At 43.4% G+C, this 18754-nt stretch overlaps 1 protein-coding gene across 2 annotated transcripts in view; it reads left to right on the plus strand.

The window, feature by feature from the left end:
• The first annotated feature begins 275 nt into the window (after nt 1-275).
• The window catches only part of Egflam (EGF like, fibronectin type III and laminin G domains), a 178508-nt gene continuing 160029 nt past the window's right edge, over nt 276-18754 (plus strand). The window contains exon 1 of one of the 2 annotated variants that reach the window (XM_006977144.4): nt 276-604. In XM_006977144.4, coding sequence (XP_006977206.2) covers nt 508-604 — 97 coding nt within the window. In that variant the 5' untranslated portion in view covers nt 276-507. The remainder of the gene's footprint in view (nt 605-18754) is intronic. The other variant, XM_006977143.4, reaches the window with a different exon arrangement.

Consider the following 18754-nt stretch of genomic DNA (forward strand, 5'->3'; position numbering starts at 1 on the left):
AGTTCAGGGTCAGGACCCAGCCGAGGACCCTGAGCCCTCAGTCTGAGTCAAGGAACTCCCGCGGAGTGGCGAAGTCGGTCCCACCCAGGCCCCCAATCTAGGTCACCCACGGGGAAGGGCTGAGCTGGGGGCTGTCTGCTCCGGAGGTGGGCGAGGAGTGAATTGATTCAGACCCTGCCCCTCGCTCTTCCACTAGATTGTAATTCCATCTCTGGCGGGTCGAGCCGCCCTCCCTCCGGCGGCCAGTGCGTCCCTCCCCTCAGCCTCCAGCGTCCACTCCCCAGCCCCGAAAAGCCCTGCAGCCGAGAGAGCCCGCTTCACTCCAGCACGCCAGGCTCCCAGCTGCTGCCTTGCCTCCTCGGACTCCCGAGGGGCTCCTGATTCAGCTCCCTGGGCTCCCCGCCTTCTCATCCGCGCGCCACTGGCGTCCCCACGTCCCCCCAGGAGACGCCCTTTCCCCGCGCGCCCGGGACTTGGTGAAACTTTGCAGACACCGTCGTCGGTGAGATGGATTTAACCCCAACCTTCTTGCTCCGTTTCTTGCTCCTGGCCTGCAGCCTCCCACTCAATGCCGTGTCACTCCGAACCGCTCTGCGAAAATCAGGTAAAGCTCTCAGTGCGCTCCGAGTCATGGTGCCCGAGCACCCCGGTCCTGGCCTTTGGTGGGGTACAAGAGCAGACAGCTCCACACTGCTCTCACCGCTGACCGGCGAGGGTTCAGCCCGCGTAGGCTGTGTTCAGTGCTCAGCCGAAGGGTGAGCCTCGCCCTCTCCTAGCTCAGGCGGTTCCAGGGAGATGGTTTTAAAAAAGAAACAAACCAATCTGTTTTCCGGAGCTAGCAGCGGTGGTGGGCTCTGTATGGGACCACAGACTGCTAAAAGTTGGGGGCAGCGATCGCCCTGTCTCGGTTACTGAGGGCTGAGAGAGCGCAGAGGACTTCAACAGCTCCTCCTGCTTCTTTGAACATCTTATTGGATTCATACTGCCTAGAGCCCAGCCATTTCCTGTTGAGTGTCTGAAGGTTTGCCTGGAGCTCCCCTTCCTGGCTCCGGTCCTGTCCAAACACTGGGTAGGGACCTGCGCTTGCTTTCTGTTTTGGGGATACTCTTGCACCCTGGGGCCATTTGTGCAGAAAGGAGCCCTCAGTGGTTTAACCTGATCTTGTTTAGAACTCCTGCCTGTGCTCTGCTGTTCAAAGATGTATGAGCTATAGGCTAGCAAATACAAAGGATCGGGGAGAATGTGAAGCCACAAAAACTAGCATTTCCTCTAGGTAAAAAGTATGTTTTTTAAATCTACATTGATTTGGTTTGTGTCACGAGGGAAAGTAGAACATTCTAAACAATAAAGTTCCAAACATTGCTTCCGAATAACGATTTTTAGTCTTTGTTGGCCAGGACCATATTTAGAATTGTGAAAAAAAAAATCTGCTTTTTCTTAGCTTACTTTGCAAGTGGGGGTTGTCTTATGGGATTAATTATGTCTTCTGAACAATGGAAAACAATCTAACTATCTGGATCCAGCCTGCAAAACCTCACAGAAAGTGGAGTCCCCCTTCACAATGTTTCTACAAGAAAGAGGCAAACCAGGAAAAATTATCGGAGTGCAAAGAAAATAATCTTGGCAGGCTCCCCTTGAGCTGCTTAAATATATCTATAGGAAGTCGTAGGACTGTTGCCTTTTATCCTAGGAGATATCTCAGTCTTCAGACTGCGTCGGTGGTCACCTGTATCCCCTTACTTGACTTGAAATTTAGGAACATTCTCAGTGTCCACACCACACTGGGACTGGGAACAAACCTCTCTGCACACTGTCCAGTTCATTTGGGAGGCAAGAGCAGCCACCCAAGGTAGTTTCACATTAAACTGTCTTCTCAAATCTTCATACACCTCCCAGCATTTCAATATGAGGCTCCTTTGACCTTCTTTCCTTCAGAAAACTACACTATGCTCACTCACATTCTGCAGGTTTCTGCACACGAAACCACCTAGCTGCGTGTTTGACTAGCTCATGCATACATCCATGGCTCTTAGCCTGACTGACATATGCAAGGACCCCTAAGGGTAAACTTCAAGCCATTTAAGTAGGGTGTAAAAATTATTGCACAAAGGCCCACTGTATACAATTGCACACGTTGTGCCCCATTTGCCCCTTTATTTCCTAAATTTCATCATTCCTCTCCAAAAATATGTTTTCTGCCTGGTTCACTCAGATATTCATGTCACCAATGTATCATGTTGGCTTCTTTGGCTTTCCTTGAAGTATGGATGGGGGGTGATTTTGAAAAACTTCCTTTTAAATGTTCTTGGCCCCACCAAGGTAGAAGGGATATTTAGACTAACTCTAGCCTAGAAGAAGCTTTTTTTTTTTTTTAATTACTTCATAATTTTATCCAGACAATGGCTTTCAGGTTGAAAAGCTGCTTGGGTGAACAATGACAGCTACTTCATAAACTTCAGGGGAATTTTTCCTTGTAGGCTCATTTACATCCCATGGAAAGACTAGTTTTTTGATCCGTAAAATTGGCCCAGATTAAAAACTGAATGTGCCCCAGTCGGCTCAGATGTGAACAGCAAGAGAGCTCATTTGTAATCTCCCCCAGATACCAGCAAATCCTGCTCCGATCCATATGGGAGTGACTTTGTACCTTGTTTCCCCTCCATAGAAATTGGCTTGTGTGCAGCAGCGCTTGGATGGTGGCGTGGCCATCATGCAGGCATTCCAAAGCGGTCTGTTCTGTTTATCTATTCCTCTTTACTCTTTTGATAAGTACAGTTTAGTTAAGAAGTCTTGGGTTCTAATTAACCCGAAGGCTGCCTCCCTTCTTTTAGAAAGAGATAAGTAGAAAAGAACATCTTGCCCCCTCACCCCAAGGTGCAGCACCTTCTGGCATTGAGCATTAGGAAAGAAAGCTCCACAGATGCCAAGACTCACAGGAGCTGCCACAGCAGTACTCCAAGGAAGTCAAATTAAATAATAATAAGTGACACTAATTAAGTGCTTGTTACGCTGTTCTGAGAAGTGATTTCTGTAACCAAGCCAGCAGCCTTGTGTCTTTGTTTCGCTGAGGGGGAAACAGTGGCTTAGAGAGAAACTCAATATCTCTCTTACCGGAGGCCACACAGAGGCGAAGTGGTGGAATGGGAATTTAGGCTCCGGTATTGGCACCACATCTCAGTCCTCGGCTGTCTTGTTTGTAGAACTATGTATGTAGCCTTGGGTGTTTTCAAGGCTGAGTTCTCCAGGGACAGGGCCCTTCAACCTAGGTGGAGGGCCTGGCCTTGCTGTTTTGTGTGGGAGACCTGTGTGACCTATGGAACATGATGACATGGCCCTTGAGTAAAATAGTACCTAGACTACTGATGTGGGGTACAGGAAGATACTATCTCCCTACCTCACATGTAAAGCATGTACACAGCCTTACAGAGGAATGAGCTTTCTTTTGTTAGACTTTTGGGTATTAATAATGTGGGGGCCAGAAGGTCACTGGAGTCCCTTGGGGTTAGGACAGTGAGAAGGTGGAGGGCCCTATGTCTATACCCTATGTCACCTTAACACACCACCCCCACAGGCCTCCAAGGTGTGTAAGCACAATGTGCTGGAAAGGCTTCACTCCTGTTCTGCTACAATTGGAAGCAAGTGAAAACTCCTCATTTGACAATGGGGCTGAGAGGGACTGAGTGATTTGTCTGAGTTGGCACCAAAAGCTGAACTGAGTTAGTGTGAAGACCCCCAACACCTGAGACCTGTAGCCTCTTGCTTCTGCTTCTCAGCAGGAATTTGGGGGGAGGGGCAGGAGAGTCACACAACTGTGGGAACAAGCAGGGAAGGTTACCCAGAGTCCACAGGCAGACCTGTAATGCTGGCCTTCATTATGAAGATCATTTCTAGGTAGCTCCATTGAGGTGAAGACATTTAGAAAGATTCTTCCTTTTCAGGGATAGCATGATAAGTTCTAACAAACATATTCAGTAATGAAACCCTCCACCGTTCAGCCTCAGCCAGCAATAACCACCTAAGGCACCTGTATTCTCCCTCATCACCAAGGAGGCACCTGCCTATAAACTAGCTCCCTCCTGCAGGCCTTTGTTTTGAAATATATGAATTATTTTCTTTGCTCAAGAGTATAATCTGTGTTCCTTAGTAAAAGACCCACCCCTTTACAGTCCCTGGCAACTGATGATCCGATTTCTGTCCCTATAGTTTCGATTCTTCCAGAACATCATGCTTTGTGTAGGCTTTCTCATATCCAGCACAACTTTTAAGATCAATCCCTTTGCAGTGGTACTTATCAGTGGTTTGTTCCTCTGTTAGTGCTTAGTAGTAGTCTTTTGTACAGGTTTTAGATGACCACACTTTAACTGTTTACTAGGGAATGACTTTTTTAGGTGTTTTCAGCTTCAGGCTCTGGTGAATGAGGCTCCTGTATGCAGCCTTATATGTGTCTCTGGGTGGATACTCTTATTTCTCTTCGTAAGGAGCTGAATGAGATCCCTGCTCCCAGAAAACACTAGATTGTTTTTCAGAGTGATTTTGCTGTTTCACATTCCTAGGAGCAATGTATGGAAATTCCACTCATCCTGGATTCCCTACAGCATTGGTACCTGTTCTAGTTTTGTTTCTATAGCTATGAGGGGAAAAAAAACCTCAAACCAAACCTGACAAAAAGAAAATTAGGGGAGGAAGGGTTTAGCCCAAAATTACAGGTTGTTGTCCATCACGGGAAGTGACAGGAATTTGAAGCAGCCAGTTGTGTCATGTGTAGTCAAGAGCAAAGAGAAATAAATACACGAGTGCTCGCTCGCTCACTCGCTTGCTTGTGCTCAGTGATTTCTCTGCTCTTAGACGGTCATGATCCCCCTGACTAGAGAATGATGCCACCCACAGTGGGCTGGGCTTTCCTACATCAACCCATTTAAGATAATTCCCACAGGCCAATTCAGTGTTGACAATCCCTTGCTAATACTTTATTCCCAGGCCATTCTAGGCTGTGTCAAATTGAAAATTGAAGCCAACAATCAATGCACAATTGTTTCTTTGACGTGTCTGTTTTTGTTTTGTTTCAGGTATTCTCTTTTTTTTGGGGGGGGAGGGTTGGTTTTTGGTTGTTGGTTTTTTTCCAGACAAGTTTCTCTGTGTAGTTTTGGTGCCTGTCCTGGCTCTTACTCTGTAGACCAGGCTGGCCTTGAACTCACAGAGATCTGCCTGGCTCTGCCTCCCGAGTGTGGGGATTAAAGGCGTGTGCCACCACCACCTGGACTTGTTTCAGGTATTCTAATAGATGAACAATGATATATCTCGTTATATTTTAATTTTTGTTTCCTTCATGACTAATGATATTGAACATTTGTCATGAATCATTTGCCTCTCAAATGTCTTTGCATCTTTTGACTTTTTCTGGAAAAAAATTGAGGTATTTGTTTTGTTACTGGATTTTTAAAGCATTCTTTGTACATTTTGAGTGCCGTCTTTTATGTAGTCCAGACATTTGTTTTGAAAGCACCAGCTTCCCAGGTGCAATTTGCTGGTTTTTATGCATGTGTGTGTGCCCAGGAGTGGGTGGGTGGGTATGCATGTAGAGGCCAGAGGACAACCTGGAAGCTCATTCTTCTAAACCCTATCCACCTCTTTTGACAAAGGGCCTCACGTTGGCCTGGAGCTAACCAATTAGGCTGGACTTGCTGGCCAGTGAAACTCAAGGATACCCCTGTCTCTTTCTCCGCAGCATTGAGATTACAAGTACATATCACCATGCCCAGAGGTTTTAGATGGATTCTAGAGGTTGAATCTGGGTCCTCAGGCTTGCAAGGCAAACACTTTACTGACTGAACTGTCTCTTCAGCCCTTTCTTTTTGTTTTCTTAATGGTATCTTTCAAAAAGAAGAAAACTTGAATTTGGACGGGTCCGACTCATCTCTTTGTAATGATTATTCCTTTTAGGACAACTTAATCCATGATTATAAAAGTGTTCTTCCTTATCTAGAAGATTTTAAGTTTCCCTTTAGTTCTACAAGTTATTTTGAACTACCTTTTTCCATGAGGTGTGATTTTATTTATTTATTTATTTATTTATTTATTTATTTATTTATTTATTTATTTTTATTTTTATTTTTCTAGATGGGGGTCTCTCTCTACATAGCCCTGGCTGTACTGGAACTCAGTAGACCAGGCTGGCCTGTAACTCATAAAGATCTGTCTGCCTCTTCCTTCTGAGTGCTGGGATTAAAGTGTGTGTCACCATGCCAGGCCATGAGGTGTGATGTTTAAATCAAGGTTTCTTTTCTGATTTGTGGATGTGCTGTACAGCCTTTATTATACAAGTGCTATGCTTGGTGGTCACAGTGGCGGTGGGTCTTTGGCTTGACAGATTACTATGCCTGCTCACAGAAGCTGGTGCCATTCAGGCCTGCTCACATCCTCTTGCAGCAGATAAGGGGTGAGTCTGCTATCTCTCTGCAGGATCTGACACTGTGGCTCTTAGGGATGCCTCTGCCATGGCATCATGTCTGTTGCCTGGTGCCAAGAGTCAGGATAGGTATACTGGGGCTTGAAGATTTATGGATTAGATAGAGGCCAATACTCCCAATCCTAGGGTGTGAAGTTGTTCTTTATTGATACAAAATGCATGGCGTTATTAAAACTGGCCAAAGTATGCAGGCAAGAGAGAGCACATGGGTCCTGCTTTCCTTGCTGACCTGTGTCCTTTTTGCCTGAGGTCCCAAGGCCAGTGGGAGAAGGTAAAGCCGGGGTTCAGGGCTCAAAATTTTCCTGGAGGAGCTGGCATTTTCCGCTTTCTTCAGTACTTCTCCATCCATATAATTAGATTAAAATGAAGATCTAGGGAAATTAATAAAGAGAAAACAAAATCCTGGAGGAGGAGAGTTAGCTCACAGGCAAGTACCTCTTTGGTGGATGGTGAAGAATCCAGGTCCCTCTAGGTGGTTTCTGCCACTGCTGAATAACACCAAAAGGCAAGACATCAGGGATTGTCCTGGCATACTTCCCAAACACCACCCTCCCCAAGTTCTCAAGAGACTGGCAATATTTTTACTTAGAACTACTTCTAGACCTTTTCCAAAGTATGTGATTTGGAGGCCTCGTCTCTTCTGGATGCCCCCACCTCCAATTTCCTTTTACTAGCCAACTCTATTTCATCACAGTGAAGTTGCATTGGTTCTTGGGGGAAAACGACTGAGCATACAAATCCCCCCTCTGTGTGTATGGGTAGATGGACAAGAGATTGATAGATAGTAATATATATAGGGATATATCATATGCATACATATGTGTGCTCTCATGCATGTGTAAAATCTAGTAGTTCCTAGCTAGTAATGCTCCATGAACTTCAGGGATCATGGCAGAAGAACCTCTGACTCATCACCATGTTCACCTCCTTTTCCACAGATTGATCTATCATATCTAATAACCACACTTGTTTCTATTTGCTTTTGTCTGTCTTTCTCTCCCTCCCTCCATGACTGTGATGATCAAAGCAAAGGAAAGAGTCAAGGTAGATGTGTAGATGTGGTTTAACACAAGGCAGTATTTTCCCTGGAGTGATTGATTTGGCCAGAAAGAAACCAATTGGAGATATATCTATATCTATATCTATATCTATATCTATATCTATATCTATATCTATATCTATATCTATATCTATATCTATATCTATATCTATATCTATATCTATATCTATATCTATATCTATATCTATATCCATATCCATATCCATATCCATATCCATATCTATCTTTTTTCTATCTATCTATCTATCTATCTATCTATCTATCTATCTATCTATTTATCTATCTATCTAAGAGATAAGAGTTTAATAACCTTAGAATTCCTTAGGAAGTAGGAATATATCTATATCTATATAGTCTATAGATTTTCTTCTGTTCCCTCACCCCCAGTGGGTTAATGTGGCCTGAAAGTATGCTGCGATTCCAAGCTGGATTTATGAAAGCCATAGTCCCACGTGTCTTAGGGTTATAGTGGACTTTAGCATCCACATGGTTTGTCCTGTGGATGTCTTGTATTCCCATGTCTCACTCAGTGGGATAAGTAGGTTTATAGTATTTTCCAGATAAATGGGTGAAAGATATATTTTTGTTTATTTGTTTTGTTAATTAAGTGAAAACAGGACTCACATAACTCAGGCTTCCTCCAGCTCCCAACTTCTGTGACTCTGGGTGTGTACCACCACACCTGGCATCATGGCATCTTGATGGAAGCTGAGTGCTTGAACTGGCTAAGCCCCTGCCTCTTAATGACCCCTGTATGTCAGGCTGCGCGTACTGGGAATTGCCTATAGATTCTGACAGGAAAAGAAAGGAAATATAGATAGCAGAGCCTAAGGTGAAAATTGTAGGGAAAGCCCCTCAAACCTGTTTTTGAGCCCACTGCTTGTGGGCCTCCATTTTGAAGAAGGACCCAAAGTGTGGCTTCTATCTCCTGCCATTAACCAGCAGATCCAGTCTCCATGCTGAACTGTTGGTTAAAGAGGGGAGTCCCAGGTGTAAAATTTACAAACACGGCCAGCAGAGGGCGTACTTCCAGAGCTGGCAGGTCTCAGGCCTTAGGTGGGAGCCTATAGAAGTCCGCAACCATGCAATAAGAATTTTTAGAGAACATCCCAGGCATCCGTCTTTGAAGCAAGAACTTCAGGAGAGTTGATAACAAGTGACTCACAGTCTACACGTGGAGGATTTGGGCTCCTCTGCCTCCGCTTCTTCATACCCCTGCCCCTGCTACACCACAGTTATCTGTTTATCTCGTCCACATCAAACTGTGCCAGCTAGCAGCAGCATTTGGGCAGGTATACATTAAATTACGCAACTGTGTATAGACTCCGTGGGAGTTCTGGAGGTTGGCTTGGGGCTTTGCTATCTCCTTTCTTCTCTGGTTGCTGTTGTTAATGTTATGTTTTAGAGACGGGGTCTACCTTGATAGACAGCCCAGGTTAACTCTAAAGAGGTAATCCTCCCGCTTCAGGCTCCTGAGTGACTTGTGGACTTAAGGTGCATGAATGACAGCTTTCTGGAGCCCAGCCATCCACACCCTCTTTCCCGACTTGTCCACTGAGGGATTGACTGTGTGTGTAGAAGGGAAACCCTGCGGAAAGACTAACAGCCACACCTCATTCCACATAGCTAATCCTCACCCTCCATTCTTCTCTTACCCCTGTGAAGCTGGTTCATTTAGCCTGCATGGGTGGCTCCTGGCTGAGCAGACCTGTACACACTTCAATATTTCAGCAAATTTGGGGCCAAGCTCAGCTTTCTTGTTGGTTATTTGGTGACATTTGGAAAATTATGTAAGCTATGCAACCATTCCCTAATTTCCTTTATCTGCAATTAATAAATGAGTAAATAATAATGTTAAGGAAAGTACCTACCTTCTAGGCTTGCTCAGAGGATTAGTGAGGCAGTGCGTGTACCAAAGCATTAGATAGGACTGACTGATGATTACAGGCAAAACTGAAGAAACTTTTAAACTGGATTAGATGGAAAAACTTGAAAGATTGTATATGCATATGTATTTACAGGTATCCCAATAAACTCGAGCATTATGTTATCATTTCTTTTTTATCCTTTTCTATACATGTTAATGTATCATTGCATGTGATTTAATCTGTAGTGACTTATAAACATTTCAGATGTTTTTATAAATAATTTAAAAAAATTGTTCAGTCACATACCTTGATTTTATGTTTGGAAAATTAGGCTGCCAAGAGCATGTGTTTCCTTCGAATGAATGACCTCTGTAAAACAGTATAACCCTTGGGTGATGCTTGGATTTTACCTGCCAACAATTTTGGGTGAAGTTCTACAGAATAAAGGAAGGGAAGCTGTTTCTGAAAGAATATTCTCGTGTTTGATCTGTGGCAGGAGTCAGCACAAGTCTGAATGAAGTCAGGCACTAAGAGATGGCACAGGTCTTAAGCACTGCTTAGCGGTGACCCAGACAGGTAGCCCAGGCCCGTGAACTTCCTGTAATGATTTTTCCATTTCCTTGGCTATAAGAAGCCCTCACTTCCCCCAGGTAACCTCACAGCTACCTTACTTTGAAAAATCAAAAGAAGTAAAGCAGGCCGGTGCCTTGGAAGAGCTGAAGTACTGTGTCAGGCAGGGTAAGATATGCCAGGCTGAACATCCATATCCAAACTCTGAAACCCCAAATCCAAACCTTCTTAGGTACTCACATAGTGCCTCAAATGGAAAAACCCACTGATGACTGGATATGTAAAATTTAGTTCCCTGCACAAAATTATTTAGAATATTTCATAAATTACCTTTATGCTCTACGTATAAAACAGTCGTAAAACATAAATGTTTTGTGGTTTGACTTGGAGCTCATCCCCAGCAAGTATCATTATATGTCTGCAAATATTCCTGAACCTGGAAAAAAGTCCAAACCCCTCTCGTTCCAAATCAATTTGTCTAAAGGAAATTTGCCTGCTTCAGCTAAGAGCAGTTGCAGGAACCACTGGTACTTCAGCCAGGCCTGGCAAGCTTGGCCCTTCCCACAGCTCTGCTCTCCTCTGGTTTTATTTCTAACTCTCCCTTCTCACTCCCCTAATGACACTTGAAATGTGTTTCTTATCTGACTCGGCAAATACTGAGCAATTTTAACACTCGTGTTTGCTGACAGGGCACCCCCAAAATCCTGAATTAGTTTTAATACAACGTTAATGCTATTTATTTTTCCTGGTGCAATAAGTTTATATTAGCCTTTTAACAGTTTACACTGTGCAAAAGGAGTCGTATCAGCAGGCACTTTTCTGTAACATCTGGGCAGTTGGCAACATAATACTTAAATATAACCTGCATTTAAAGCCTTCCTTGGACAGATGGCTAATTTTATTGATCTAATCTTACACTTAGGAATAGGTCCCATGATCCTTTGCTCTTAATTCTTGGAGTGAGCAGAGAAATAAATAAGATGGCCGGTGGTTGTGAATTAGGAGGCTGTTTCATGTCTGTGATTTATCTTTTAAATACTTCCATGTAAACAGTGGCGGTATGAATTGCTTGAATCTCTACCCTAAGGGAGTTTAGAGAACGCTCGCCATAACCCAGGTGGGAAGGCAGCACTCAGGGATACGAGTTTACATCTGTTCTCTCCTCTTGGTGACAGCGTCACAGCATGGTTAAATGTGGAACATTGCCTCGGCCTTAGGCAGGCATCAATGCCCCTGGGCTTGTGAGTTAGCATTTGAGCAATTTTAATGTGAAGTCCACTCTCAAAGAGAGCTGCAGAAGTAAATTCACGCAAGAAACTGTGTGGGTGGTGGTGCACGCCTGTGTCCTAGGACTTAGGAGGTGGAAGCAGGAGGCTTGTAAATTCCAGGCCATCGTGGGCTGCTGCGTAGTGAGGCCATCTCAAAGCCAAAACCAAGCAAACAAACAGACAAAACCAATCATCACAACAACAAACCCAAGTTCACACGGAAGGGTTTGTGAATCCGTGTTAGATGTGTTTTCATTAGTGAAATATATGACTGGCTAAGAAGTTTGTACGTGTCCCTCTGATTTAATCCAGCAAGTCCAGTTCAGTGTTTCCTTCGTGTGACAGCAAACTCATTTGTCCACTCTAGGTTAGTGTGTCCTAGTGTTAGAATAGTGATGTGTCTGGTGCAGCACAAGCAAGTCGGTGCTTGTATCCATCAGGCCAATTAACATCAACCGCTGGAGGAACAGCTCTAAAGTTTGGTTTATTTTCCACTTATTCAAAGTCCAATGTGTGTTTTTCTGGTTGGCTGTTCCTTCTGGACAACTCTCTTGTGTGTGGTGACCGGAGATCTTATCGTCCTTTCTTGTAAGGCAGACCTCTTCAAAACAGACCCCCAAGGAGGGAAGTAAAGAGCATGAAGGTTTGTGGGAGAGGTTTTATGTGTCAGAACAGACCACAGTCACATAGCCCCAACTGAACTGCAAGGGGCCCAGGAAATGCATTTTAGGTGCATACCTGAGAAGAACCTGAACCTGGGACAGTAGTTGTCTCTGATGCACGATTCTGAAGTTTCTTAAAGGACCAAGAAGAGGTGTTACCAAATGTTTAGAAACAGGTCATCTACAGTTTTTGTGTCTTTTTACCCCTGGATGAATTTGACCTGGAGTGTACTTTCATTGTAGTGTACAACCTTGTTTGAAAAGCAGGTGCTTACTGTTTAAGGCCATGTGCTGTTACTATATCAGAGTGAATGAAGAGAAGGGTAGTCAAGGATGGGTACTTGCAAAGAAAAGAGTAGCCGAGGATGGGTACTTATGAAGAAAAGAGTAGCCGAGGACAGATATTTATGAAAAAAAGAGTAGCCGAGGATGGGTACTTATGAAGAGAAGAGTAGCTGAGGATAGATACTTACAAAGAAAAGAGTAGCCAAGGATGGATACTTATGAAAAAAAGAGTAGCTGAGGATGGGTACTTATGAAGAGAAGAGTAGCCGAGGATAGATACTTACAAAGAAAGAAAAGAGTAGCCAAGGATGGGTACTTGCGAAGAAAGAGGTTCATTTGGACTCGTGGTCCTGATCTGAGATCATAGGCTGCACCTGGTGATACCTTTGCTGGTAAGAATCCTGAGGTGGTGCCAAGAGGACCTGGGGCATAAAGAAGGGAGAGTATGTGTATGTATCCTTGTCTCTCTTTTTTATAAAGGCACAGTACCTAGGTATAAATGCTCTGCTCCATCAGCCTTATTTAATCCTAATCATCTCCCAAAGGCCCCAGCTCTAAGCACTGTACTCAGATTAAATGTCCACCTTCTTCTCACGGTGGGGATTAAATTTCAACACATGTTACCTAGGGAGATGCAGGCAGATCATGTCCAAACTATGGGAGTTACCATCTGTCCTATTTGTCAGAAGCCACAGCAATATAAGGAAAGACCTTAAAAGCCAAACAATCCAATTGACTTGATCAGTTTGGAACAAGACCCAAAATATGTAGAGAACTACATTAACCAGGGCATATTAGCGCCCCTCCATTGTGGTTGAACTCTGACAGTTCCTGAAGCTACAATGATTTGATTTCCAGAATGGAAATACTTAGTTCATCTAGGTGTTCAACTAGCTTCCTTTGCACCCTCATAGCTGGTTCAGAGGAAACCTGACTCCAGGGGCATGCTACGGGCTCCCCATCAATCACATGGCATAAAACCTACTACCTTCCTCTGGTATCCCAAAACTTTTCAAGCTAAGTGAATATATGCTGTATGTTACTACATGTTCTTCCATTTTACAAGAAGTAATAGTAATCCCTTTATAGTAGTAACCTCTGATTAGTGTGCTGGTTCTCAGCCTTCCTAATTCTGTGACTATTTAATACAGTTCCTCAGGTTGTAGTCACTCCCAATCATAAAACTATTTTCGTTGCTACTTCATATCTGTAATCTTGTTACTGGTATGAATCGTAATGTAAATATCTGTGTTTTCTGATGGTCTTTGGGGATCACGACTCATGGATTGAGAAAAACTGAATTAGAGCATGGATTTCTGGGGCTGGAGAGATGCTTCAGAGGGTGTCTTAGGCTTTCTTTTGCTGTGAAAAGACACCATGACCACAGTTGTAGACTGAAGTTTCTCAGTACTGCCTATTCCCATGTGGGCAGCAACTGTTTTTATAAAAATAATCACTCAGAGGCTTAATATTAATTACAAACTGTTTGGTCTATGGCTCAGGCTTGTTGCTAGTGAGATTTTATATCTTAAATTAACTTATTTCTATTTATCTCTATATCACCATGTATCTCATGGCTTTACCTGTGTTTCTATGACTTCTTGTTTCCCTAGTGGCTCACAGCATCTCCCCAACTCTGCCTTTCTTCTTCCTGTATCTCTTGGATTTCCCGCCTGTCTATATCCATAGGCCAAAATAGCTTCTTTATTAACCAGTTGTAGCAACAAATATTCACAATGTACAGAAAGACCTTTTTTTTTTAAAGGAAAACATTTAATTGGGGTGGCTCACAGTTTCAGAGGTTTAGACCCTTGTCATCATGACTGGACATGGCAGCATGCAGACAGACATGGTACCTAAGAAGGAGCTGAGAGTCCTACATTCTGATCTGCAGGCAACAGTAAGTGAGCCGTGTCACCGGCCATCGCTTGAGCATATGAGACCTCAAAGCCCAGCCTCATAGTCACACACTTCTTCCATCAATGCCACACCTACTCTAACACAACCACATCTCATAATAGTGCTGCTCCCTTTGGGAACCATTTTCTTTCAAACCACCACAGAGGGTAAAGTTCTTGCCACAAAAGCATGAGGAATTACCAAGAACCCATGTTTAAAAATCTGCATGTGATGGCATGGGCTTCCAATTCCAGCACTGGAGAGCTAAAGACAGGAGCCTCTGTGGGACTTGCTGGCCAGCTACTTGCTGGTAGCCTAATTGGTGAACCTGAGGTTCCTGGAGTCCATCTCTGGCACCCACACACATGCACACATTCATTTATGCACATGTATACACATAAGTAAAAGATAAATAAAATAAACAAACAAATAGTACTCAAATGTATAAACTAAAATAAAAAGTGAATAAAATAATAAAGTAAATAAACAAATGAATGGTACTAAAGTATACAGACTAACATTTTAGCCGCTCCATCCACCACTTTTCTAGAAGCTCCTCTATTTGTGTTCCATCACAAAAAGAACTCTTGAGGGTGGACAATTTATTCAGTAAGATGCTTCTTAACATATGACAATCACCCTGTTCTGACAAGGATGAAGACAGTGTGGCTAGACCCTAGTGAGCATAAATTCACAGGTTTGGTTGAATGACTTTCCTGAGCACACCCAGAAAGATGATTTCCTTATGGCTTTGCCATCTTCATCCCATCAGGGCAGATGACTTAGAAGTAGGGAGATGTCATAGCCAAGACATGAACCTAGGCTGGCCAACGGTCTGGCCCTATTGCTTCTGGTCAGCCCAGAGGTGGATCTGCAGCCGACAGACAAAGTAACAGTGAAACTCTTGGCAGCAGACTTGAGTCTCACTCTGTTGGATGGCTTGCTATTTCATAGACTTATTTGCTTTCCCAACGTTGAATGTTATCCTCATATTGGTCTGACCTTGGAATAGCTCTCCTTTACATTGCCCCTGGAGGGATCTCACCAGTGAGATTTCCTCTTCATCCAGCCTTCTTTGAAGAGGCTGTGTGCATGCCATGGACACTCTGGAATGACTGAGAACTGTTATGTTTTCAGGTAGCTGGTGTGCAGAAGACAGCTCCTGAATCCTCTGGCTGTCTCTGATAGGAGAAATTTTGGTGTCTCAGAGACCACCCAGATAACTACCTAGCTTTGAAGTTTCTCATCCCTCAAATATTCAGCCACCTTCTTTGATAGTTAGAAATGGTTGAGTCTACCAAGGTTGAATATGTTACGTCTTATCATTCAAGTTCCAGGGCTTTCTCTGATGTTCTGAGGGTTTCTAATTGATGCCATGAAATAAATAAACCATTAGGTTGTTTAATGGCTATTCTAAAGTAATGATTAATAAGCTCCAGTTACAACCCATATGCAGAACACAGAGAATTTATAGAGATTCCATTTGAAATCTAGCTTCAACCTTCACTGTTGTCTGATTCCAGATGGGTAACTCATTTTTCCATTCTTTATGTTTCTCAGCTAAAATTTAAACTTTATAATACCTAGAATAAGGTTATTTAGATAAGCCTATAAAATACCTAAACATTTGGTGCTCATTAATTAGGTTCATTATGCTGTATAGAGTTTATATAGTAGCAGAGATGGTAGTTGTTTCATATTGACACAACCTCAGATTCAGATGACATTGACGTAACTATGTAAATGAGCTTAGGAGCCCATGAAAATGCAAATGAAAGAATTCCATTGCCTTAAAGTCACATCGCAGATTTTTGGAATATATGCCCTCAAATGATGAATTTTGATGTCTAGATTAGTTGTAAAGTTCATGTCCTTGACAAAGACCCAAAGTCAGAGTCAAATAAAAATAATCAATGTTCCTTTGGGGCTTTGTGTAAGATCAGGAAGAAAGGATTGGGCCACTATAGTAGCAATAGATTTTCGTATGTAAACTATCAAAAAGGGGGCTATTTGAAGTTAAAATAGTTTCTTGAAGTTCCTTAGCTACCTTTTCCATCATTCTATCAACAGAATATATTTAAAATATGCTCTTTACCTTTGAGAATTTATTTCATCTTTATTTATCTACATGGATACACACTTGTGTGCAGGTGTCTGCAGGAACCAGAAGGTGTCAGATCCCCTGGAGCTGTAGATGGCTGCAAGCTTTCCAACACGGATTCTGGGACCCAGATTCTGGTCCTCTGGAAGAATAGCATGCACTCTTAACGATTTGAATCTCTGGCCCCAAAGTGCTTTGTCTATGGTAAATACTGTCTCTAGACTGTCCTGAAACTTACGATGCAGCTAAGAATGGCCTTGAATTTCTGATCCCTCTCCCTCCTCCTTAGTGCTGGGATTACTGGCATATAACCCCAGGCTCAGTTTTGGTTTTCTCTCCCCATATTTGATTTGACAGTATTCTGTCAAAATAACTTTTTCTAAATCCAGCTCTGGTCCTTCAACTCTTGTATTTACTGTTTTGTTTTGTTTTGTTTTGTTTGTTTTCAGTGCCCCTCAGCCTTCTAGACGCTAACACTGGACACTCCAGGCTTGTGATAACGTGGCCTTTATTTTCCTGTCTCCTCGTGAATTCAATTCACAGCCTATTCTCCAGCCAAGCTAGATCGCTTGTTATGTTAGAGACCCGCTCCTCATTTTCCAGTGCTGAATGCTGTCCACATGTTGGTCTGACTCTTAAAATATCTCTCCCTCGTCTCTGCCCAAGCAAATACCTTTGAAGTATGACTCAATTGTTCCTTGCCTGAGCATTTTTCATATAAAACCCCCTAGGCAGAAGCCGGCCCTCTGGCCTCCCATTCTGCCTGGCATTTTGGCTGCGGTGGTCTTTTGCTTTTGGTGTACTTGAGTTATATCTCCTATTCCTAACTTTGTCAAGAAAAGCATCCTAATTTCTCTGCTTTTGCCTCTCCTCCATCGCCTGATGGAGTGTCTTGAGTGAGGCTGGCCCCTCAACCGACAGCTGTGAGATGGGAAACAACAGCCTCATTCTGGGCAAATGCGTTTTCACATCGTGTGATTAATTTGGTCCCTCTCGCCGCTCCCAAACTCATTTCCTACCTCAAGTGCAATACAGAAAAGGTGTCACCTCCGCGTGCTAACGTTGTTGCTCAACCTGTGCAGACATTTGGAAACCCACGCTTCAGTGTGATTTAGAGAAGGGAATGCCCCCGGGGAGTCTGTCTGCAGCAGCAGGTAATTTAAATCCCACCTCTGCCGGCTGCAGGGCTGTTGGTGTGCCAGAGTTTTAAGGAGACTTTGATTGAGTCTAAACTGTGAACGGCATCTCTGTTGCTACCCGGAGACAGGTCTGGTCTGAAATAACCTGTGGGACTCAGACTCGCCTCACATGCTCTTCAGAGGTAAAGAAGCCAAGGCAGAACCATGTCCTTAGACATCAGAGGACAGTGGGTTAGGAAGGGCGAAAATACCCATCTGCCTTTAAAACCAGAGGAAAATGAGCCTCTCATGGGAATGGAATGATGGAAAAGGTCAAGTGGCTGGAGATGGGCTAAAACTAGTCAGTCTACCATAATGAGGTCTGACCACAAGGTCGTGAGGAAACAGTACCCCAGCTTTTCCACATTCACCTTCAGTTTTATTGTGCTCAACCTGGCTTGCTTCCAAAGATCAATTCTGCCAACCCTGGAAAGCGAAATGGCCCAAAGCTAGAATTTTTGCAAAGGTGTTTTTCATTATCTGTCTTCTGAAGACTAACAAGCCTTCTGAAATGAATGCTTCTGGGCAGCCTGACTGAAAGCACCCAATCGATTGACCAAGTAACAGACATCTTAATCTATCTGTATATCAAGAAATATATGAGGATGTACACTCACACGTGTGTAATGGAGAGTTAAAAAATGAGTCACATTATGGTTGAGATTAGGAATGAACGACACAAATGATTTGGTGATAGAAGAAAATGTGTCGATGTCTGAAACTGACTTTGAAATGCACTAGGTTTCCTGACAGACTGTTGGACAGATAGTAAAATATTGATGTAGAGTCCTAGTGATGTGTAGCACAAATTTTTAGAAGGTCTTATTAATAAAAACAAACCTGGAGCCAGGTATTGGGGTGAACGCTGCAAGATCAGAGAAACAGAACCAGCCACAGCTAACCTCACCTTGCCAATCTCTCAGCTGGTCTTGTTTCCTCAGACTGGAAGCCTCTGAGTCCTCATCCAGAATTAATCTCATCTGAACTGCTACTCAAAAGCCTAAAAGCTTAACCAGCTCTAGTTCCTGGTCCTCATGCCTTATATACCTTTCTGCTTTCTGCCATCACTTCCTGAGATTAAAGGCTCACTTCCTGGGATTAAAGGCCTGAGTCACCATGCCTGGCTATTTCCAGTGTGGCTTTGAACTCACAGGGATCCAGATGGATCTCTGCCTCTGTAATGCTAGGATTCAAGGCATGTGCTACCACTGCCTAACCTCTATGTTTAATATTATGGATGTTCTGTTCTCTGACCCCAGATAAGTTTATTAGGGAGCACAATATTTTGGGGAACACAATATCACCACAGTGGTGAGTATATACATGTTCCCTCTAAAATTCTTTCACTTTTCCTTACGTTTGAATATTTTCATGATAAGTGGATGGAAAAGGTGAAA

The sequence above is a fragment of the Peromyscus maniculatus genome, chromosome 15 (genome assembly GCF_049852395.1).
Source record: "Peromyscus maniculatus bairdii isolate BWxNUB_F1_BW_parent chromosome 15, HU_Pman_BW_mat_3.1, whole genome shotgun sequence".
In the NCBI taxonomy this organism is placed as follows: domain Eukaryota; kingdom Metazoa; phylum Chordata; class Mammalia; order Rodentia; family Cricetidae; genus Peromyscus; species Peromyscus maniculatus.